The 24,185-nt window shown below is 37.4% G+C and overlaps 1 protein-coding gene across 1 annotated transcript in view; it reads left to right on the forward strand.

The window, feature by feature from the left end:
• The window catches only part of LOC117378142 (short transient receptor potential channel 7-like), a 52,301-nt gene that overhangs the window by 9,623 nt on the left and 18,493 nt on the right, over window positions 1–24,185 (forward strand). The window contains exons 3-7 of the mRNA XM_033974683.2: window positions 437–619; window positions 3,934–4,098; window positions 9,568–9,784; window positions 12,697–12,930; window positions 14,405–14,669. Coding sequence (XP_033830574.1) covers window positions 437–619; window positions 3,934–4,098; window positions 9,568–9,784; window positions 12,697–12,930; window positions 14,405–14,669 — 1,064 coding nt within the window. The remainder of the gene's footprint in view (window positions 1–436; window positions 620–3,933; window positions 4,099–9,567; window positions 9,785–12,696; window positions 12,931–14,404; window positions 14,670–24,185) is intronic.

Below are 24,185 nucleotides of genomic sequence, written 5' to 3' on the forward strand. Positions count from 1 at the left end.
ACGGGCTGGCGGGGTGATTCCAGATGCCACAAATGAGTGCTGTTGTTGTGGTCTTGAGCAAAACACTTAACCCACCTTGCCCCCATTGTCTACACTCATGTATGAGTGTTTGTGTGAATGGTGCATGATGAGTGGTTGCTTAGTGTAAAGTGCTGTGAGTGCCTTGAAGGTTGAAAAGCACTATATAAAAATGTTACCATTTGCCATACCCAAATAAGACAAAATATTTAGTCTCTGTGTGAAATATTATTGATCAAAATATATAAACAAAAATACAAAGAACGATATATAATAAAAACCATTACCTTACACATTGTTTTTACTATAGTTTCATATATAAGGCCATGCTAGGTACTGGTATTAACCCAGTCTAATTAAATGAGATATAAATTAGTGAGACTTGAGACTTGATCAGTACATTTTCTGTGCCTTTCAGAATGACTATCGTAAGCTGTCCATGCAGTGTAAGGACTTTGTGGTGGGGGTGCTGGACTTGTGCCGGGACACTGAGGAGGTGGAGGCCATCCTCAACGGAGACGTGGACCTGTGCCCCCCCAGTGCCTACAACAGACCCTGCCTCAGCCGCGTCAAACTGGCCATCAAGTACGAGGTCAAGAAGGTGAGATCAAGAGATATATCAGTGAGCCAGTCAGCCAGAGGTAATACTCAGTTACATTTACTCTTTTACTCAAAATCACAATACTCTTAATTGAGTAAAAGTTGAAGTTACTTTTACACCAACTGTGAATATAAATGCGACATGCAACGTTTTATGATAACTATAATTCTTTATTTAAATTGTTGATTTCCTGCACCCCTCCTTTAGATATGATTTGTTTTTCTTTGTTTTCTGGTCTAAAATATCAGATTTTGTTTATTATGTGTCGTATGTTTTGTCCTTCCAAGTAAATTCACTTCAAATGATAAATTAGATGTTAAGAACTGTTACTCTTACTTTAATAGTAGTTTGAGTAATTTCATGGGCATATACTTGATTATTGAGTAATATTATTTTGAAGTAGCAAGTTCTTGAGTATATTTTTTGACTACTCTAACTCTACCCACCTGTGGCATCTGCTGAAGTTAGTTATATATGCAATATTCAAAAAACTGTTAAATTGACTCATAGCATTATGGTAAACAACACTTAAACCATGTCTTAGCCAGCTGTGAACTAGATCTAAATTCAATATTAATTATAAAGTGGATTAACCCAGGGATCGACACTGAAAATCTCTTGTCTTCACAGTCTGCACACACACTTCCACATTAAATTTATTCCCTAGAAGCCTTCCTGAAACCATTTTCCAGGCTTGACTTGTGACCCCTTTGGAATGGATTTCTCGTACCCTCTGTTTATTATTGTTTGATTACCAGTCCATAAGTCAATAGAGCAAACATACTATAAATATTTACCATACACGTCCCTTATAAGTTTCACACATAAATTGGTTTGACATGGCACTTCCAACAGGACCGTAATTACAGGTGTGTGCTCTGAGGCGTGCGCTCTCCAAGGACCTCGTGTAAACATGAGACTGGCCCCTGTCTCAAATCTAATCCTCGCTGTACAGAGGTGCTCCCACTAAATGTCAAAGTAAATCCTCTTTGTCTATCCCTTTACTCTTCTACAACTTCTCCTTTACACATGCATGCTTGTCGTAGTATTATGTGTGCTTTGTGACCTTTCCAAGCTATAGTTTTCTTGAATTAATTGAATTTCTGTGTGGAGTTTTTCATGTTTCTCCCCGTGTCTGGATGGGTTTCCTCCAGGTACTCCGGTTTCCCCCATCAACCGAAACATGAACGCCCTTCGAGACAACTGTTGTTGTGATTTTGGGCATTACAAAAATAAATGAATTGAAAATTGAATTGAAATTGAATTGAATTAGAAAGTATAAAGGAGATTTTGTATTGATGCTTGGGTAAATAATGAATGTTTTCATTGTCAGTATTGTAAGAGTAATTGTGAAGCAATAAAATTAGACTGAAAGATTCAAGCTGCAACATCACTGGCTCAATCTGTTCTGTTCTATTTGTTTTCTTGTTTATTTTTCATGACCGCTCGTGTCTAGGCTTCATGGAAAGACCTCTCTCTCATATCCTGCTCAGCACACCCTATGCATTGATTGTTTCTCCCTGTGTATATACGCCAGAGCTTTATTAAAAACCTTCATAAACATGTTCCCTGTTTACATTCGTTTGGAGTTTATCCAGGTTACATTGTCGCAACATAATTGTTTTACATGTAACATAGTTCATTCGAGATATTCTTTCTTGAATACAACTGGCTGATTCCACCACCTCTGTGAGTTACTTGCATGTTTGTACCAAAGGTCGTTATTAAAAAGTGAGATTATTTTATATTAGATTTATAAAAGCATATGGAGCTCAGCTGGACAGCTGGAAGTGAATTTCCCATAGACTTTTTGAAAAATTCAAATATTCAGAGTTCAAAGCCATCACAGAGGTTAACCAGCCAGATTCAGCGAAATGTGTTAATAACTTCATGGTTTATAAAGTTTCAGAAGCAAATGATAGGTCTTCTGATCATTAGTTAACATGTAACATTTATGAGCAAGCTTTCAAATTTGTCTATTAAGTTTTTCCGTAAAGTCTATTAGAAAAAATTATGGGAAACTCATCTCCAGAACCAGAGGGCGGTTACTGTTGAGCTCCATTATATTTTCAAAATGTAATTATTTATTGTCCACATTTTTTAGAAATAATATGCCATAAGTAAATATACTTTTAAATGATTTTTAAAGCAACATCTCTCTTCAGGATTTGACAACTGTGTCCAATAGATGAATGTATGTCATGTATGTATGCGTGGGTTAATAAACAATCTATTAAGGCATCATTAATGTGCAACCAATATTCTCAGGGTAATTACCCATGATGCAACAGGCTGAAGATTGCTATAGAAACAGCAGCTTGCTTGTGTTTGTGTGAAGGGCCCTGTCGGATTGTGTCATGGGTCAGTGGTTGAATGGCTTGTTATGGAAAAGGGGACCAGAAGTAGTTGTGAATGAGTAGAAGTGATTCTGATCGTGAAGGTGACTGGATCCACTCGTGTGTTAGGATTGCACTGGGTCATTTCAGATTCCATTAGTGAAGCTTTGTGAACATTCTTTGTTCAAGCAGTGAAGAATGAAATGAAGATACGTAAGAATATGCATTTCATTTTGAAAACAACAGCAGCACAACATATCTGGATCATTAGCATTGACTACTTTATATAGCACTTTTCCACCTCCGAGGCACTTTACATCAAGGAACAACTCACCCATTCATTCACACGCACACATTCATACACCTGTGTACACTGACACTGGGGCGGAGGTGGGTTAAGTGTCTTGCCCAAGGACACAGTGACAGTATTTATTTGTGGGAGCTGAAATCGCACCACTATCCTGTGTAAGTGGATCTGACCAGTCAGGCAATGATGTTTATGTTGAGAGCAGTAGTCAAACCCCAAACTTTAAATATGTATTTATTCGTTTATTGATTAACAATTTAACAAATGATTACAAAGAAAAAGAGGCAATGCAATAACATACAAAATAAGCAAAAACAGTGAGGTTTCAAAAGGATACAGCTGTAGACATGTACGAACCAAAATGATGCCATCATTATTGTAAATATAAAGAAGGTAACCACCACCCCTGGAGTCACCTCAGGGTGGATACTGCTACTTTCTGTATCTCATGCATTGGCTGTGTGTCAGTGTCTTCAACAGCTGCTCACTGTCATTCACCCAAGGACTCTGCCTTAGGCTCTTGGTTAGAATATGCTTCAGCCCCATAAGCCTAAATTATAAAGAAATAAAAACATTGCATTGATATTTATTAATAATATTTTTTTACATAAAATCTATAAAAATATGAGTACTCTCTAATATATTATTTCTGTCTTTTCACATTTTGACAGTTCGTGGCCCATCCAAACTGCCAGCAGCAGTTGCTCACTATCTGGTATGAGAACCTTCCAGGCCTGAGGCAGCAGTCTATTGGGGTGAAGTGCTGGACTGTCCTGGGAGTCACTGTAGGCCTGCCCTTTTTGGCTATCGCCTACTGGATCGTTCCATGTAGCAAGGTAATGAGACACACTGAATAAAACAACACATGTGTTACCATAGGTTCACCCTGTGCTGTCTGGCCATGTAAAGGTAAAGTGAAGAATCTAAATTGTCTGTAAATCAATATGGAGTGTATAGTGGACTGTCAGTGTAACCTTGGGAGCAGTGTGAAATACTTCAGCTCAATTGTCCATAACCATGGATTCCATTGTAGCCAGCTAATTAAGAAATCACAAAGCAATGAACTGCCGTATCATCCTCTGCAGACATATTTCATAGTAACAGTTCCAACAAAAAGTCAACTGGACAAGTGGAAGGCATTTTGTTAATATTCTATACAACAAAATATTCTGGATTATTATAAATAAAACTTGCAAGCCTCAAACCTGTAGACCTCAGCAAAGGTTCTAAAGTTCTAAGGGACTCTAGCATTTGTTTAGCAGTTGATACCCATCAAATTGCAAATCTTATCACTATTGCAATACTTGTCAGAAAAATCTCATTTCGTTTTTTTTTTCCCCAAAATTGTTTAGCTGTGTATCTCAAATATCCAATTTGTGATCTTGTTTCCAAACATGTGGTCTAGGAAAGCAGCTCTATTCTGCAAATGTGCTACCTGAGGGTCCTCCATCTTGTCAAAATATTTACTCTGCGTCCTAGACTGATAAATTGCTGGTGTGGCAAAGGCAGCATTTTCATTTAAACAGCTTCCCTGTAATCTCAAAGTGATTATCAGACCCTAAGGTACTTTATCGCATTTTGTTAATACTCCATCAAGCAAATTACAATCTGTGAAGTGACTGGATATGACACAGGCGCACAGACAGGAGCTGGCGGAATGGTTATGCAAATCTACTCATCAACCTGGAGAACTCGAGCTTAAGTGAGAGTGTACTGGAGTGATCAAATAATTAAAAATAAATAAAACCACACACAGAGAAAGAGAGAGACGTAGCGGCTAACGTTAAATGTCTGTGAGAAGACGAAAAAACTTGTCACAAAAGAGTTGAGTCATAAATGACAGTACATTACACTTTGTCATAAAACCACCTGGGTGTAACAACAGGGCCCATTTGAGAGGATGTAACTGTGGAGGCTCAAAGCTTATGGAACAGAATGAAGTTAAAGATGACATACAAGTGGATTTCTTTTTATTAAGGCTTTTCCAGATTGTGCACATGGTTTGTTTCTGAGTGCTGACCCCAGCTCTTATCCTGATCTAGGCCATACACACACATATCAGCAAAGTCTACAGTACTTATGTATTTTGGATTTGCACATAGATGGGTTTGATTTACATTAATTTTTTCAAAGTTTGGACACACCTTCTTATTCAGTGTTTTTTTTTCTTTCTTTCTCTTCATTTGCTTTTGAGTTTGTTTGTTTTTCTTTACTACATAATCCCATATATCTCGCTTCATATATTTGATGTTCTCCATATGTAGAAAGTAGTAAAAATAAATAAAAAAACACTGAATTAGATGGTGTGTCCAAACTTTTGATTGGTGATGTATAGTCTGTTGGGGGAAGTAGGGAGAGCAAGGAGAGCAAGGTATCATCAGTGTGGATTAGGATTACCCAGAATGCAACAAGATCTAGTAGCGTTTTACAGAATTATAGTGAATTTCTTACACTTGTAAAAGAAGCCTAATTTGCCATATACAAGACCAGATGAAAAGCTTTGTAGACTCAGGACAAATTTAGCTACATACAAAGGCTGGCTTCATGAAACGTGAACATTTAAAAGTGTTTCTTCATAGCATTTAGCAAACACCTGCCTATCAGATCAATTTAATGTGTTTTTTTAGCTTCTTTAATAAAGCTGAACATAGCAACATCTGACTCGCATTTCAAATCACATCTCAGATCAGCTGGGACAAATTAAAAAAGATGAATATTTTTTTGTTTCTGAATATTCAAGGGGCCTGTCAAAGCGAGACAGAGCAAGAACTGAAACACCAAGTTAATTGCCTCAGAAATCTCTTTAGAGGAAAAAATTGGTAATTTTGGAAGTGATAAAAAACAAAATTGTATTTCTCCATTAAATGTGTCATATTTATTACAGGAGGAGAAAGACTGTGTATTTGTTTTGTATTATTTGTATTGTTATTAAAGGCACGGTACCTGTCTTCTTCAAACATCCCCATTTATAATTATTCATCGTGATGAGTTCATAAGCACATTTCACAACTTTAAGTGTCCAGAGTTTTGCTGTCATGGTAATGCTAACAACAATTATATATATATATATATATATATATATATATATATATATATATATATATATATATATATATATATATATATATATATATATATATATATATATATATAGTAAAAGAAAAATTCAAATCTGTCAAAATGAAGATGTTTTACTGCTCATCTTCTTTAGTTCTGGACAGCCTTATAACCTTATATCTGTCTGAATCGAGGAGCAAACTAGATATAAAATATACTAGATATAAAGCAGTGTCCACCAGGAATCTAACCAGAACTGTAGAAGCGGCTTGGATGAGCAGCAAAACAACTTCACTCCAACAACTTTTTTGCCCGGTTTGAATTTTTCTTTTACTATGGATCAGACCTGGATGAGTGAGGGATTACACAAATATCCTAACAACAATTAGAATGCTAAGCACACATTTCCTTCTTCTTGAAAAATAAAACACTCTATAATTTGATGCAGATAGTAGCTTGTGACCTATGGACTCTTAGGAAAATGTCATTTGATTGCCATAAGACACACCCCTGCAGAGACAGCTTACAAACATTAAACTAATCTATACTGTAATTCCATAATAATATGAGTTGAGGGTCAAAATCAATGACGTGACCATACAGGGACACATGACTGGCAGCTTGTTTTATAAATGCTAATGCTAACCTGCTGTCAATCTATTTGACAGGGATCCCCCGTCGTTCTAGTTGCTACATGTCACACACCACTCCCACATTACCACCCTTTTCCACTAATGACTTCTTCAGTCTCTCACTTGTTTAATGTGGCCTTATATTTTTGCATAAACCCACTCTTACTTTACTTAACCCAGGAGGACGACCAAAGTAGGATGACTGTTGAAAAAGTGCGATCAATATGCACAGGACAAGGTGACAATCCATTTTCATTAAACGTAGATTGACTGGACACCGCTGCATATCGAATTAGACCTTACAAGAAAGATCCTGCTACATTTGATTAAACCAGGGACCAGGTTAGAGACTGTACCACCAAGTATCATTAGACTCGCTAATATAATCCACATTGAACTTAACACAACTCAATTTAAGGAGAAAGCGTGCTTCATTAATACTAGCCACCAAAAAGGACTTTTATATCAGCTTTGGTTTTATTGGTTCTTAACAAAACAAGCTGCTGGGACCTTAAATATGTGTGAATGAAACAAAACACAACTCCAGGTATGTTCTAGGTGAGGAAACAACATTATAACATAGATCAGAAAATAGCATAATATGGACCCTTTAATCCAAACTTCACCCAGTGCTATGAAAACCCTGTCCTTGTTGGTCAGTGCATATTATTTTGTTTATATGAGGGATTGCTCTCACTTGAGTGCACATTTTCAGCAGTACCACCATAGCAGTACATACAACAGATACCGTTACTGTCTCAGATGAAAAGATCATGTGGATAACGCTGCAGCTCTTTATTACATTTCACATTCTCTTTTACTCTACATGATCTTTATCCAGTTCCATTTACCACAGAAAGACTAGATCAGCATTCCTCTCATCACAGCCACCACCACACAGGTACACAGCACCCAAAGACGAGCTTTTTCTTCACATAGCATCTGGCCTGATCGGGACTAACCATCTTATTTTCTCCAAAGAGCGCGATGGATGGCTCTTATCTTTTCAGTGTATGGTGGTAATGTAGGAGCCAGGCGAATCCCGGTGGAAGCGAGAGGTTTATAGGGTATTTTAGGGTTAAGATTGTACCCGACAGCCTCTGTCCCTCCTGGTTTACTAGCCTCCGATGTAAGGAACAAGTATAGAACGTGATATTTCGCACAGAATAGCTACCCTGGGGGCTGTTAATATTGAGCACAGCAGGTTTAGAGAGTGGCAAATGTTGTGTTCGTAAAAAGCCTATGGGGTTCAGAGTGTGTGTATGTGTGTCCATTGCAGCATCTTTTCACATTTGCTGCATTCATGAGAAAAATCAGGCTTTGAGTGTGCAGAGTGTTGAAGACCACCCGGTGTAGTGCACAAAGTGGTCTCCATATGGCACTGTTCCACAAGAAGTGTCTCCCAGTGTGAGCGGAGTCTGCTTAGAGGCTGGTAATAAGCACAAACACAGATCACACCAGCTGCTGCGCCTCTGCTTTCATATAGACGTGTGATTAGCATAGCATCTCGTTAAAGCATTATTTGTACTAATCCTCTTGTAGATTTATTAGTCATAATTTTGAGAGAAACCTAGAAATTCCAGGCATCCAAGAAGGCAATTCACTCTAACCCTGCAAAAAATAAGCTAATTATATATATATATATATATATATATATATATATATATATATATATATATATATATATATATATATATATATATATTTTTTTTTTTTTTTTTTTTTTTTTTTTTTTTTTTTTTTTTTGTGTTTTGTTGACATGGAAATCCACCACACCCCAACATTTTTAACATTGGCTTAGTGAAATGGTATCTGCTATTCAAGTGGACCGTGTTCAATCTATAATCCAATTCAATATAATTCCTGATCTTAAAACAGAAAACTTTCCTAACTTTGCTAAACCATTCAAGTGAAAACATCTTGGCAGAGTTAATTAACAAGAAACCAGAGATATATACAAAACTTTTCTGGTGAAGGGTACACCACTTGCTCGTATCTATGGAGATGTGATTGATTTACCTGGAAACTTTCACAGTATGGCATTAAACATAGCTCTCTTTTATTTGTTCAGTATCAGATATTTTTACTCTTACTGTGAGTGGGTTTGTCTCTCCAAAGAGCTGACCTGTATCATGGCTTAGGGGCGTCACCTGCTACTCTCCATGGAAGATAGAAGTGTAATGGCATACTGTGTAAAATTACAGGCAAAGCCATAACTTCACCATGGAGACAAACAGGTTAAGGGCTAAAGGGGTACTCAGAATAAGGTAGATTTTATTGTCCCCATAGGGAAAATTGTGGTCTGCATTTTAACCATCCTTCAAAGCCGCTGGGGCATCTCCTCGGGGGCAGCGAACACCACACTGCTTGGAGACCTTGGTTAAGACTATCTTAGCTGGAGGATTTGAACTATGGTGCATGTTTTGGGTTGATGGGGGAGACTGGAGTGCCCAAACGCAGAGAGAACATGAAAACTCCACACAGAAAGACCCACGGTACCCAGAACTTTTCTTGCTGTGTAGTGTGAGAGCTAACCACTCAGCCAATGTACCGACAGAAAGTTCGGAAGCTACGAAGCTACAACAGAAATTCTGATTTATCTGTTCTTTTGTGCAGCTTGGCCAGATCCTTCGGAGTCCTTTCATGAAGTTTGTTGCTCATGCTGTCTCCTTCACCATATTCCTGGGTCTGCTGGTGATAAATGCCTCCGACCGCTTCGAGGGAGTCAAGAACCTGCCCAACGAAACCATCACCGACCACCCCCGCCAGGTCTTCAGGGTCAAGACCACACAGTTCTCCTGGACCGAGATGCTCATCATGAAGTGGGTTCTGGGTGAGTGCATTTACTTAATATAACATAAATAGTTCATTATTACTGTTTAAAAATTAAGAATTGATTCAATGTGTATAATTTGGATGTTACGACCCAGCTCGTGTGGGGACAGGGAAGTAACAAAAACAACCAAATGGAACAATGGTAAATTAAGAAGCAATTTAATGAGTAGGGATGTTAAGGGTAAACTAAACAAAAGGGGACTAAAAATAGTTAAACAAATGGTACCTTGCAAGGGTTTAAACAAAAACAAAGGTCAAGTTAACTAAAACACAAATTTTACAGGAACAAAACAAAATCTTGACGAACAAACAAACAGAGTCAGTAATGACATCGAAGTGTCTCAAGAGTCACTACCCCTCTAGTGACTTGACCAAACAAGACACACTAAATGGCATACTGGCCACACCAGGCCAGCAGCCCCGAACAGGTGCCCCAATTTTTTAAAATTGGTTGGAGGTGGCTGAAGGTGAGCCCCAGGATTGGCCAGGCTGGAAAACAGTCCTCCAATCACTGTCAGGGCTCCGACAGCCATGATTATGGAGAAACTGGACACTGGACTCGGGGACACACAGACAAAACATAATGCACAAATACAAACAACAAAAAGAACTTAAGGCCTAACATTGGGCTTCAAGATAATCAATTTAAAATATTCCTTCCAATCATTTAGTATAGAAAGGTTCAATGGAGAAAGTTTTTTTGTGTATGATGTGTGATTTTGTTAAGATTCTGGTCTAACAATGATTGCAATTTATTAGGTTCAGCTCATCATAAAATCAACAAGAGACTCTGCTTTCCCCACTCCCCCACCTCCCCCTTCTCCCCCACCTCCCGCAACTCCCCCACCTCCATCCACTTAGGTTGTTGTCGTCCTTTGTCACTGTAATTATCAAGTGTCTGTGTTATTGCACGAGTATGGATCCTCATGCAATGTGGCTTGTTATGATATGGATCATATTTATTTTTCAACAGCAACTAAACAGAAAAAATCAAGTATAAAGTATAAAAGTTCCATAAAGCATGACATTTCATAAAGGCCACAGTATGGGGTGAAACCTAAAGCATAGCAAAAAACTATGGAACCGATGTAAAGGTCAGCTGTGATGGAAGGGATAGTATACATTTTAAATGTGTTGTTTATGGCTGGAAGTATTAGTCATAAGGTCTTTTTAGGACTTATTTAGGGTTCTGTGCAATAGCAAGGTTGTGTTAGTACTTTTCATTAACTTGTTTATTAGTTATTGAATATCTTGTTTCTGGTTTCTGGGTTTGCCGATGGTAGTCCACCCTTCACAAACAAATCTACAGGTTAAAAGCAAATAAGAAAGTACCATCTTTTTCACAAGTTAAATTAGAGGTTTCCTGGGCGTTTGCCTCAGGAGTCAAAGTTACAAATAGAACCTGTTTCCCTGCTGCTTTTCAATATCTGTGTGAAAATTTGCAGGTTGGTCCAGATGGCCTGAAGTGTCAAGGGAAACAGTATAGAAGGTTATAAGGAAGGCAAACTTGGATGTAACTATTTTGGATTGAATTTTGATCATTATAAAAACGCAGTCAGGTGGAAGTTGGGGAGGAGAAGATGCTGTCAAAACGCCACATTTGACAAATATGTAGCCATTGGCGACATATGTCAGACCACAGCTGTTACCCATCTGGATGTGAGATACAATAGCATTATATGTAAGTTGGGCATACACTTCTATTTTTATTTGTGTAGCAGCCATTTTTCCATCTGTGGATCTCTTAGTAGCAGGTGCCGACATCTGCTAGCCGGGTGTTTACTATTTTGGCTGTTTGTGTCCTTGCTCGAGTCGACAGGCAATTGTGATTCCAGTGGCATACTTCGAAAGCCTCGTAATTGTTGTTGCGATGATGCTGATCAGGGGTCTTTTCACTAAGCAATTTTCACCCTGTTTGGGTGGCGGAAAGGGAAAGACTGAGGGGTTGTCAATGTGTTTGTGTGCACCTGATGTCTGAGTGCTGTGTGAATTACAAGCTTTGATGCCACACCATCTGTAAATGTATTTTTTAATAGATACCCAAAATAAAACGTTGCAACTCTGGTTGAAAGTATAAATTGAAAACAGATAATATGTATGGGTCATTTCTCCATGTCCTTGAAAACTGTAGTCAGTCTTTAACGTATTTGTAACATTGAGAAAGTTAATGTTGTATTGTATAGCAATTGTAAAATATCCACGCATTTATAACTAATCACGATAACTATAAATAACTAACTAATCAGTAGGCCTGTCACGATAACACATTTTGAAGCACAGTATCTTGTTACAGAGATATTGTCAATAATTAGCCATAAAAATCACTTATTCAACCTTTTACAGTTAAAATGTGATTGTATTACAACAAAAATACCCCAAATCTCCCAAATTTACAAAAAATGTACACATGATAAATATTTAGCCCCATAATACATTGTTCCAGCTTTCACATATTGAGTTGATGAGTCGATATTATTTTTCACCTGTTCAGGGACTACAGATGGAAATTAGCTTCGGCTATAATCTGGTGCAAAGCATCTATTAATGTTTTTTTTTTTGCACACTGTCCCTTCAAATAAACTAATAAAATAAATAATAAATAATAAAAAAGATATAGTCATTATCATGACAGGCCTACTGACCACTGTGTAACTATGTTATGACTAATAATAACTAATAAAATAAAAAAATATATTCACAACATGTTTTTATGCTGCTGATCTTTGGAGTGAACATTTGTTAGCTTGAAAAAATACCATTGGGTGTAATGACCTGATGAACTTTTAATTGTGACTGTAATATCCAGTGTTTTGTTGTTTGTTTTTTTTGCTATCTCTTTGTTGATATCATGAATATTTATCAAAAAAGTGTTGTTGTTTACATTGTAAAGTGTATTACATCTTTCCACAGGTATGATCTGGTCTGAGTGTAAGGAGATCTGGAGCGATGGGCCGAGGGAGTATGTTCTTCACCTCTGGAACGTCCTGGACTTCGGGATGCTCTCCATCTTTGTAGCATCGTTTACAGCTCGATTCATGGCTTTCCTCAAGGCAACCAAAGCACAGCAATACGTGGACATGCACGTGCCCGACGACGACCTCAGCAACGCCTCACTGCCCGATGAAGTGGCTTACTTCACTTTTGGTGAGTAGAGTTTTACTATACTGTATATGTATCCGTAAGATTATATTATAAAGAGTGAGATTGTTTGTAATCACCTATAAACCTGCCCACACCAGCCCTTCTGCAGGTGGACCACCAAGACCATATATAAAATGTGCCAAGTGAAAGTATTTATTGACTTTTAGATTTTTTGCTGAGGTCTGTGTTCATTCTAAATTAGATTTTATTTACAGCTCTGTTAGTTGTATTGGCACAAGCTGGTAGGATAAATCAGGTTTCAACTGCAAAGAAATATACTTTGTGGCATAAATATTTATGTGCAGGGGACACAGGGGAACACTTTTTCCAGATATTTGGAATGTGCTATTCTATGTAATTGCATAAGTTTACACACATTTCCATGCATTTTTAGGGCCACTGCCATAAAGTGATGTTTTTCTACAGTTGGCTTTTGACTCTCAGAGCTTTGTAATTATGACAGAGGCACAGGTCTTTTTTATGTATGGTAATTGATTTTAGTTGTTCTCCAGCTTTTTGAAAACAAACCATATTTGTTTTTGACATCGAGACAATTGTCAATATAACCAACCCAATTTGAAAACAAAACAAACTTTCTAGTTTCATAATTGGGCGAGATGTGCTGAGATGTCACCCGTTTCAAGAGGAATCTGTGGCTGTTTTGCACCAATTTCAATTGCTGTTTGTCTTTATGTTTTGCGTTGGCTTGCTGTGCTACTGTATAAAAATAGAACAGTAATCATATCTTAGGCTTCATCTGATCTTCACATTAGCTGTAATTGCGAGTACAAACCCATGGCTGGTTTGATGTGTGTGATATTGCAGTCTTCTGGACTGTCCCCAGTGGCCCTGTGTGGGAACCTTCATCAGTGCTGTCATCTGCTGGACTGACTCTGTTATAACAAACCACTAATGCATCAGTGTGTGTCAGCACATAACTCTTCTATCTTTATAGTATCCAACATGTACAGGATTAACATAACAAGTTTGAATGTAAACAAAAAAATATTTTTTAATTTTGATGAAAAAGTATGTGATTATTAATGCATTTTAAAATAGGAAAACAACAGAAAATGTTAATTTTATGACAGAAATAGTTCTTATTTCATATATTTTGCAGTGGCAAACAATATAACCCTTTCGCATTAATTATGTTCATGAAAATTATTATTGTCAGAGTGGCTTTTATTAAAGTCACCTTTTTTGTGCCAACTCTCTCCAGTTAATTTCCAAATTTGTTGTCCATCTCTCCCTATTCTAAGTCTGACTCACCTTTTTGTCATTTTTGTTGTACCTTTACCCTGACATCATCAACACACATTTCCCAAAGTTAATATTACTTTTAGGCATGCCTTTTCAGCCAACAGAATAAGTGCCATTTTAACTCAACATTTTAACCCTACCATGGCAATACAAAACAATGATTAGAAAAAAAACATTGATTTTTACCTTCACTATTTTCCCCTTCCTCCCACAGCCAGAAACAAATGGCGCCCCTCCGACCCCCAGATCATCTCCGAGGGCCTGTACGCCATTGCTGTGGTGCTCAGTTTCTCACGTATTGCCTATATCCTCCCGGCCAATGAGAGCTTCGGGCCGCTGCAGATCTCCCTGGGCAGGACGGTCAAAGACATCTTTAAGTTCATGGTCATCTTCATCATGGTGTTTGTGGCCTTTATGATCGGAATGTTCAACCTCTACTCCTACTACCTGGGAGCCAAGTACAACCCTGCCTTTACCACGTGAGTACAACACATGCTTTTCAAGTACCCTGGCAGGGGAAGTGAGATTTTTGTTTGCTCTTGTTATGAAATGTAATTGGATTTATTGGTGTAGTTGTGTGTTTATGTTGTAGTTTCAGAAGACTGTTTAGAGGTGTTCTGTACTGTTTTACCTGCGGACAAACTGAAACGCACATCTGTCATCTGTCTTATAGTTTTGTTAAGGTGTTGTATCTGATTTTTACTTTCATAAACATTTGAAAAACAGAACTACTTCATTTTTAACTGTTTGCAGCTGTCCAAAGTTAAAGCTAACAGCGACAACTAGCATGCTAACAGTGCACTTCCTGATACTCAAACAATCATAAACACTTTATTAAACAGCAGACAGTACACAGACTTATTTGTACCTCCAGAGTTGCTTATACAATATATCTTTGAGGCAATATATAGAAAATATCAGGGACTGTCCCTTTAATGAAAATAAAATGTTACCATTTACTTCAATACAATAGCCCCCTAGAGATGATCTTATTCTGCTCTACATTTACACAGTGTAACATTGTGCAAAAACATGTGTTGGTGACTGTAAAAAGGATATAATTGATGATATATCTTTGGCTACACAAAATACTTAATGTGGTATTTTTAATATTTGTACTAGCTTGTTTTTTATGAGTTGTATGTTTTGAGTGTTCATCGGTTTTTAACATGTCCTAGATGTTTGCTGTAATCTCTGTCCTCCTCTCACTCACAACTGAGAGGGAAATCAGCCGTAGTGCACATGCTGTTATATTTCATAGAGCCCCCAAAGCAAAAGATGATATGCAATATGATATGGCCCAGCCCCACTCACTAATTCATTACTTTAGGAGAATCCAGATCTGGGCTTTTTCGTATATTACATATCTACATTTTAGATACATACAGAAGATATCAGATATATGAAGCAAGATTTATGGAATTATGCAGCAAAGAAAAAAGTGACATAACTCTAATAAATATTTTTCCACACAGCAAAGGGTTGCTACTTTGAGGATTTGAGTATAAAATATAAAAACTATTTTGTTGTTATTCCTTTTTTCATTGCTACATAATTCCTTATATTTTTTTATATCTTCTGTATGTATATAAAATGTGGAAAGCAGCAAAAATAAAGAAAAAAAACACTGGACGAGATGGTGTGTCCAAACTTTTGACTGATAGTACTTTTGCACAGTTTTGCACAGTTGTGTATATCTCTGTGTCACATTTAGCCAGTGTCTTGATGTGACCACTGTCACTATTCCTCAGGACAATTCAAAGTCACTGCTTGGCCTCACTCTTTGTGGAGTTAATTTAATCTATCCATTAATCACTGGGAAAGATCGAAGTTTAATTTCGTCGTAGTCTGTAAGTCTATTGGTCAATGGTGTAAATGTAACAATTACATCACATGTTCAGTAATGAAACTAATTAACTAATTAAGCTAAATGCAAATACTCCAGTGAAGCAATTGACGGTATAGAACAGTTGTATCTACTCAATAGTGAACAGACCTATTCAGGCTGTATATTATTCAGTGCAACTACAATATTACATTTTCCTCATTGTCCATCTGATTTAACACTATGTCCATTTGCTCTTACTTTTCAACTTTAATTATGTAGTAATTAAGGATGAATTAATTGTGGTATACAATTAATTACTATATTAAAACCTTGGGTAGATAATGATAAAAACAGAGGAACACATCATCTTGCAGTGGCTACAATGCTTCTCATAACTGTATGCATGCAGTGAATGTATCTGTGTTAAATAATATATAGGGTTAAGTTAATATATAGGGTCTGTGTGGCAGCATTTGGTTCTTCACAAAGATAGGTTTTTTTACATTGGACTGAAAAAGCTCCTTAATCTTTCGTCTCCATCTTGGCCACTCCACTGTTGCTGTTAAGAGATAAACAGTGGGTTTTATCTGAGGCAGAACTTGTGAGTGGTTAAATGAATCTGTGCTGGAGTTAATTGTTGCGATTCATAATTGATAAAGAGTCAGACAAAAGACCAAACATTTTTAGTCCAATAAAATCTCATTAACATTTTAAGCACAGTCCTTCAGTATCTAACAAATGCAAAAAAGACTGGAGCCATTTTGTTCTGATAAAATAAAACTCGCTCATTGTCAGCAATCAGCATGAGTTTGAGATTTGCTCCTTAATAAGACAACATTTCTTTCACATCTTTATGAATAAATAATAATCTAAAATTTAAAGGTCCCATACTACTCTATTTTTCGATCTATGTTATAATGTTGTTCCCTCATCACAAACATACCTGGAGTTGTATTTTGTTTCATTCACACATGTTAAACACACAAACCCTGCATATTTAGGCTGAGTTATTCTCTCAGACAGAAACCACTCAGTTCCACTTTGTGATGTCATGTGGTAATACAGGAAGTGCTCCGCTGTGTTATTAAACTCCATACACCTTCACTAGAATCATTTCATACAATCAAATTATCCAATTTCATCCCTGGAAATGCTGGTCTCTACTGTACAAAAGGTAAAATGTAGCTGTTAACTTGAAACTACCACTTCATGACATCATAAGGTGGAACAGAGCATTTTGAGCTTTGGAGATGTAGACAGACTAATAATGAAGGATTACTCAAACATATGTAAATTAAACAAAACACAACTCCAGTTATGTTTTTGAGATGGTAACTGCATTATAACATGGCTTAAAGCTCACAAGAGTCAATTTTGTGTAATATAGGACCTTTAATTCAAGATTTACCAAGACAGTAATCGCACACTCACTGTCAGAATGTAGCTCTGTTAGCATTTGTAATATTATTGTCTTCCCATGGTGTAACATCTGGTGAAATCTTTATGATAGTACTTTTTGGAGTTGTTCATTAGAGCTTTCAAATGTCAACATAATCTATTGCATTCTGTATTTTGGCGGCGTATTCTACAGCACCAAATCACACATATTTAGAATAAGCAAGGCAATTCTTTTTGTCATTCACCATCTCAAACACTCAAACTAGTACATTTAGTTCATTTTTACTCCCACACAACATGTAATCAAGCATTCTGCACATTAGCCCATATGCTTGTAAGTCTTGTCAGAAAATGAATTCCAATGGGGGCTCATTTTGTTACTGCATATTCTGCCAAATGCCAACCTCTGCTGCTCGCTCGTCTGATTATTTTGAACATCAATCAACCAGATCAGACAGATTATTGAGCCTGAAGATTGTTCTGAATGGCATTTTTCAACAAAGTCTACTCAAAACGTTGTATCGTTGTCAATCTTGTTGGATATAGATCAGTGTTTTGATTTAATTAAAAGCATCTAACCCACACTTTGCATAAACAAATATAATTTTATAGTCTAAAAATGCACTATGTAACACCACCACTTGCTCTTTTTCATGGAAATGTAATAGTTTTGCCTCAAACTGCCTTGAAAGTTCCACAGTATGGCATTAAAGAACTCTCTTACATGTATTAAATTATAGATGAAACGTAACTCTCTTTCATTTATTCAATATCAGATGTTTTTATAGCTTTAAGATCATGCATTCTTACTGTATGCTGGGTCGCCTCTCCACAGAGTTGACCTTCAGCTTGACCTGGTGACATCGCCTGCTATTCTCCATGGAGATAGATAAGTTTAATGTCATACTGTGGAAAATTCCAAGCAAAACAATAACATCTCCATGGAGACAAGCAGGTGGCAGACCCTCTTCCAGAAAAGTTAAAAAAGTTACCTTTAAGTATATAATGTTTTTAACAATTTGACCTTAATGTGATTCCACCTCTTGGAGTATATCTTAAGTGAACCATTTTCGGCGTGTTCTCATATAGAGCAGAGAGTTTGTTGCATAAGAGCGCCAACCCTATAGCTCATCTTTAAGTGCTGTCTCTATTCGTAAAAAGTTTGTCTGCAAAGTGAATTGTCAGTCTGTTCAAAACTCACTCTATATATTCAGTTGTGTTAAATTGCTGTGAATACTTAGTGGGAACCTGAACATTTTTTTTTTTTGCTTGGTCACAGAGCAATGGTTTTCAGAGCGCTGAGTTCTACTTGGCTGCTCACACACTGCAAAAGAGATCCAGGCATCGTGACGGGCATGAGCAGAGCAGAGCAGCCGCGTTATAAAACCTAGAGTTAAATTTAAGTAGAGCCTATATAACTACTTCAGAGGTACAGCTGACAGGTGGAGCAGGTGGCTACTATCCAGGGAGGAATCAAGTGTTTTTAGAGGAGCACAGGTGGAGAGGAGAGCTGTGTGTGTCTGTGTGTGTGTTGATGCAGTCAGTAGGTTTTGTTCACATGGCATCACAACATTCTTAAATTGTTAATATCCATGGCAATAGTACTAATTTTTCATCATTGTGCATTCTGAAACTCGTTGATAGTTTAATTGAGCTGGAGATCAGAATTGTACTGTAGAATTTGATTAGGGATGCACTGATATGATACTGGTATTGAATATTGGCACCGATACTGAACATTTTGCTGTATCGGCTTCCAAATATTGGTTCAGTTGATATGTTTGTTGGGCCTTTAATTGGATGTAATAAAACTGAGGCTGATTTTGGTCTCAAACGTCTCATAATGTTTGAATTTTTATTAATACAGAGCTGATCTGTAGTGATGTGAAAGATAAATAACAGTTACATAACACAGCTGGATCTCTTGTGTAATAAGTTAATTGTGTTTTATGGAAATAGGCGCCATTCCTGTCTCTACACTGGTATTGGTTCATACCAGGTATTGGCAGATACTTAAAGTCAAAGCATCGTTATTGGTATTGAAACTGAAAAAGCTGGATCAGTGCATCCCTATGACAGACTGAAGATTTGTTGACTTGATTTATGGTTAATTACTGGGCCTATCGATGTGAAACAAAAACTGGAACCATGTTCAGTGTCTTGTCTGTCAGTATAAATAAACAAAAGGAAAAAATGTTTTCATAGCTTCAGAAAGTGGTGTAATTATTCACCCTCAAAGATGTGATTGTTGTCAGTTAAAAGTTTAATGTGGCAGTTTTGTTGAGCTAATGAATCCCTAATAAAAGGTGGATATATTTGTGGATCATAAGTTTGGATAGAACTATACAAGCCCTCGTGAAATTCTTCCGCATGAACGCAACTTCAGACTCTCCACTTCAACCACTGCCTATTGCCCTTGTGTTCTGCTTAAGAGATTACAATCAATTCTGACTTTAAAATCCAGCATTTACAACAGCTAAAAATAGAAATCTCTCTCTCTCTGCACTCATTTTTACCAAGATAATACCCTTTAGTGCTTCCCTCCAAATGAGATCTGGCATTTTTGTACTCACTATTTTTTTTCTATTGCGCAGTGTGATGCCCATTCATTTCAATTTGACCACCAGGGGTCAGCGTGGTTTCAGATCTCTCCCACTCTATAATGTGTTTGTCAGCAAAGCCAGATGCAATTTTGTGTCTAAATTTAGCTTTGAATGTGTGCTTGTGGTATTTACGAAGGCATTGTTTTTGAACCCCAATTGTGTCCTGTTCATTTGGTCATTGTACTGGAAAAATCATAGTGACATTTTTCCCTCTAAGCGTCATAAAAAAGACGTAAAATAGACTATAGGTGCATAAGATTAAGTGTGTAGCTATTAGAGGCATGAAACTTGGTTGGTAGCTGTGTTTGTGAGCAGAGGGTCGGGTGGATGTAGCGTAGGTCCTTGGGGGGTCACTGTATCTGCTGGAAGGTCAAAACAATTGTGTGAAAGAAAGCATTGAGAAATAAACCTTTGACATACGGAGAAATAGATATACATTTATAGTCATACAATGCACAGCTGGATGAGGCCTAATGACGAGCGGGCAGTAATGGCCACATATATATTCCCCAGAGAGAACAGTCAGACCCTGATCTGATACACAGACTGAAGAGAGTGCCCACACATACAATGTCCGCACTTTGGTCAAGATGACCAGATATTGCATTAAGATCTTATACAATCCCAATTCCAGGAAGGTTGTGAGCTTGGCTGTTCTACATATATTATATATATAGAGAGAGACACATATTTACTAAGTATGTATTATAAGATTAGTCTACAAAAATAGGGTTTACTCAAAACCAGTCTAAAAGTAAATTACTTTGTCAAGCAATGTGAGTGCACATTAAATATTGACATGACCACAAACTGAAATGAATAAACCTATTATTATTCTAGAGTTATGAGGTATTGGGATGCCACTGGGATGCCTCTAGGGGAGGTGTTATTGGCATGTCCCACTGGGCAGAGACCCCGGGGAAGACCTAGGACACGCTGGAGGGACGATGTCTCTCAGTTAGACTGGGAAAGCCTTGGGATTCCCCCTGAGGAGCTTAAGGAAACGTCTGGAGAGCAAAATATGTGCATCTCTGTTTAAACTGCTCCCTCCACAACCAGCCCTGCATACGCTGTAGAAAATGGATGCATTATTATTCTATACATATATCGTGTACAATTGTGATTAACAATCTTGAGTAAAAGGTTGAGTAAAACACCTCTTGATTTGTATTTTTAGATTTTAGTATTGTGACAAAGCTGCTGCAAATGTACATGAATATATAGTGCTCCATTCTTGTATTTGTGCCATATTACAAAGATTTCAATCTTGGCCATGGTCTTTTCTGTTTTAGTAGCCAAGCGTGGCAACACTGTTCAAAGACACAGACACAAGGAACGACCAAGGCGTGTCTCAGCAGAAAAGAAAGAACGAAGAGATAAGAATAAATCCTGTTTGGTCTCCGATGGACTGAACAAAACAAAGAGAGGATGCCATTGACTTTACAAAATCCAAGTACTGATTGTTTTGACGCTCTGGTCTGAGGCGATCAATGCAAAGTGAATGAATGGAATACTCTATAGAATGAGTTTGTTAAATAGTTTGGAGTTGAGCTCTACAGGGAGCAAGTGGAGGAGGACAGGTGAAAAGTAGCTTATAAAAGATTACCTGGGAGACATACAGATGGACGACAAGGTGTTTTTGGCAAAGCCCCTTATGTTCAGGTGTAATGTGGGAGGTGAGCCAGAATGAATAGACAAAAGTATGGGATAAAAGAGAGGAGGCACAGGGAGGAGATAACCAAGCACCAGACAGTGTGGTTTTGAGCAAGAAGAATGTTGATATAGATCATTGTGTAGATACAAGATGCTGCTCATAGGGCTGGAATGGAAAAAAGCTTTTATTGCAGTGTATTTAGATTAAAGATTTATGTTTAAAGTAGGATATTGTCTCCATCAGCATTCACATTTGAGATAAGATAAAAGAAATACCGATAAACTGATACAAAACAAAACAAAACAAAACATGAATTTCAGAAAATGTTTGTAGAGGTTTAAACGGTAGGTACAGACAGATTTTAAAATAAAAACACAAGATTTTGTTTTATTTCTTTGCAGAGGACATTCTTCATCTATTATGTATATTTATTGTATATGTACAAAAGAAGGAGGATGCAAATTGTTTTATATATATGTTGACTTAATAAAGAAGCTAGTCTCACTATGCAGAGAAGTGGAAGATGCCAGGAAGTCCTTACTCAAAGCACTCGCAGTCAATAGACAAGTTTCACCCTCTAAAGGGGAGATTGAGAGCTGCTTTTGCCGGTCATCTGAATGTCAAAATGAGGGGTGGAGACAGGAGTACAATTAAAGAGGAAAGAGAGAGCAACAGGACTGAAAAGGATGCATTTGTTTTGTTTAAATGTCAACAGCCAGACCAGGTGCCAAAGTCCTTTGTGCCAATTGTTGGTTTGTATTCACAGTAGTGTGTGGAGCGTTTATAATTCGTCAGAATGGCACCCAGGCAGTTTGTTCGACCTGTCACAGCGGCTTAACAGAAGAAGAAGAAAGTATGTCCATAACAATTGTAGCGACTTTATGGAGCTGCATAGAAAATATTTTGATACTGGGGGGGTTCCACATGTATCTCTATGGTTGAATGTTCATCAGTTACCATGGAGACACAATGCATACACTAGCAAACACTGACAAGGAAGTTTTAAGATGCTAGTCTAAAAACTCAAGAAAAAATACAAAATGGATTTAAACAACACATTTTCAGGAGGCTGTGATCACTTCGAGCGTTCATGGTCCTGTTTAGGTGTTTGATTTTCAACAAAAACGTGAGAGTGACTAACTGACAAAAAACTGATGGCTAATACTAGCTAGCTTGTGACTGTAATTTTATTTGTGAGAGACTTGTTTAACAGCGCAAATCAGCTCGCCTGTTGTAGTTCTAGCTCAACCAGTTCTTTCTGGTCAGATTGTGTTAAACTAAAGCTCACATTAAAGTCTAATGGAGCTGCCGACAGTAGTGCCTTCAGTTAGCGTCACACCCTCAGGGAATGTTGATGACATAGCTGCAAAGTACCAGTAGAAGAAAAATGCCTTTTTTCTTGTTTAGTTTTCTTTTTGCGTCAGTAAACCAAGAGAGCTGAAAAGAATGTTAATATTTGTCCCAAAAGGTATTCATGAAGCTCAAGTTGTATTAATATTTCTCATTGCCCTGAAAGGTGTTTAGCTTCTTCTGGTTGATGTGATGTTTGCAGCTTGGCTTGACAAACCCAAGAATGTTTGTACTGACCAATCATGTTAACATTTGGTTTTATACAATGCTTTGTCTGTCCAGTAACTGTAGTTTCATAAAGGTGGACTATATAACTTTTCTAATGGAGAGTAAGACACCTCCTTGTCTCCATTATTACTTTGCCTTGAATGTTCCTCAGTATATTATATTTCTCCATGGAGACAAGCAGGCAGTGCCACCAGCCCAAGTTACAGGTCTGATCTGTGGATAGGGGTCCTTAATCGCAGTAAGAATGCATGTCTTTCAAGGTATTTTGAAGCCATAAAACACCAGTAATGGAATTAGTGTTATACTGTGGCACATTACAGGCAAATCAATATTATCGCGAATAAGCGGATGATGATGTAAAACAATTTAATGAAGCAGTGGTGGATTAAGTTGTGCTTTGAAGCTTAAGCATAGTCTTAAATGGTTATAGACTCTTTTACAGTTTAACCTCAGGGAGCTATTAGACATCATGGTTTACTGTGAGGGTTCAGTCAATATATTTAGGATCGCAAATTGAGCCAGTGTGTACAAAAAATAAAATACAACATACTTAGAGCATATTAAGAGGTAAATTTTACAGTCACGCTATAAGGGTTTGTCACTGCAGTTTGGAAGTTGCGAACTTGGTCTTTTGCTAATCTAGCTGTCCCCATTTTTCCCTCTGATATCCACTCGTTTTATGTTCAAAAGTGTTATTCACATTTAAGTGTCCTTCTATTCTTCTGTGGTTTGTGATAAAGCTTGTAAAAACAGAATAATCCCTGCTGCTGGTTTAAGGGTGTTGTAACATAAAATAGATAGCCCAGACAGACAGCCCGTGCGGAGTAGGCCAATAAAAAGGGGGATGTCGTGTGTGATTCACTGTCAAAACATTGTTAATTGTTAGCCCTGTGGTATTGTATTCCCCATTTAATAAGATATCTTTCATGCCCCA

Source organism: Periophthalmus magnuspinnatus, chromosome 10 (assembly GCF_009829125.3).
Source record: "Periophthalmus magnuspinnatus isolate fPerMag1 chromosome 10, fPerMag1.2.pri, whole genome shotgun sequence".
Classification (NCBI taxonomy): domain Eukaryota; kingdom Metazoa; phylum Chordata; class Actinopteri; order Gobiiformes; family Gobiidae; genus Periophthalmus; species Periophthalmus magnuspinnatus.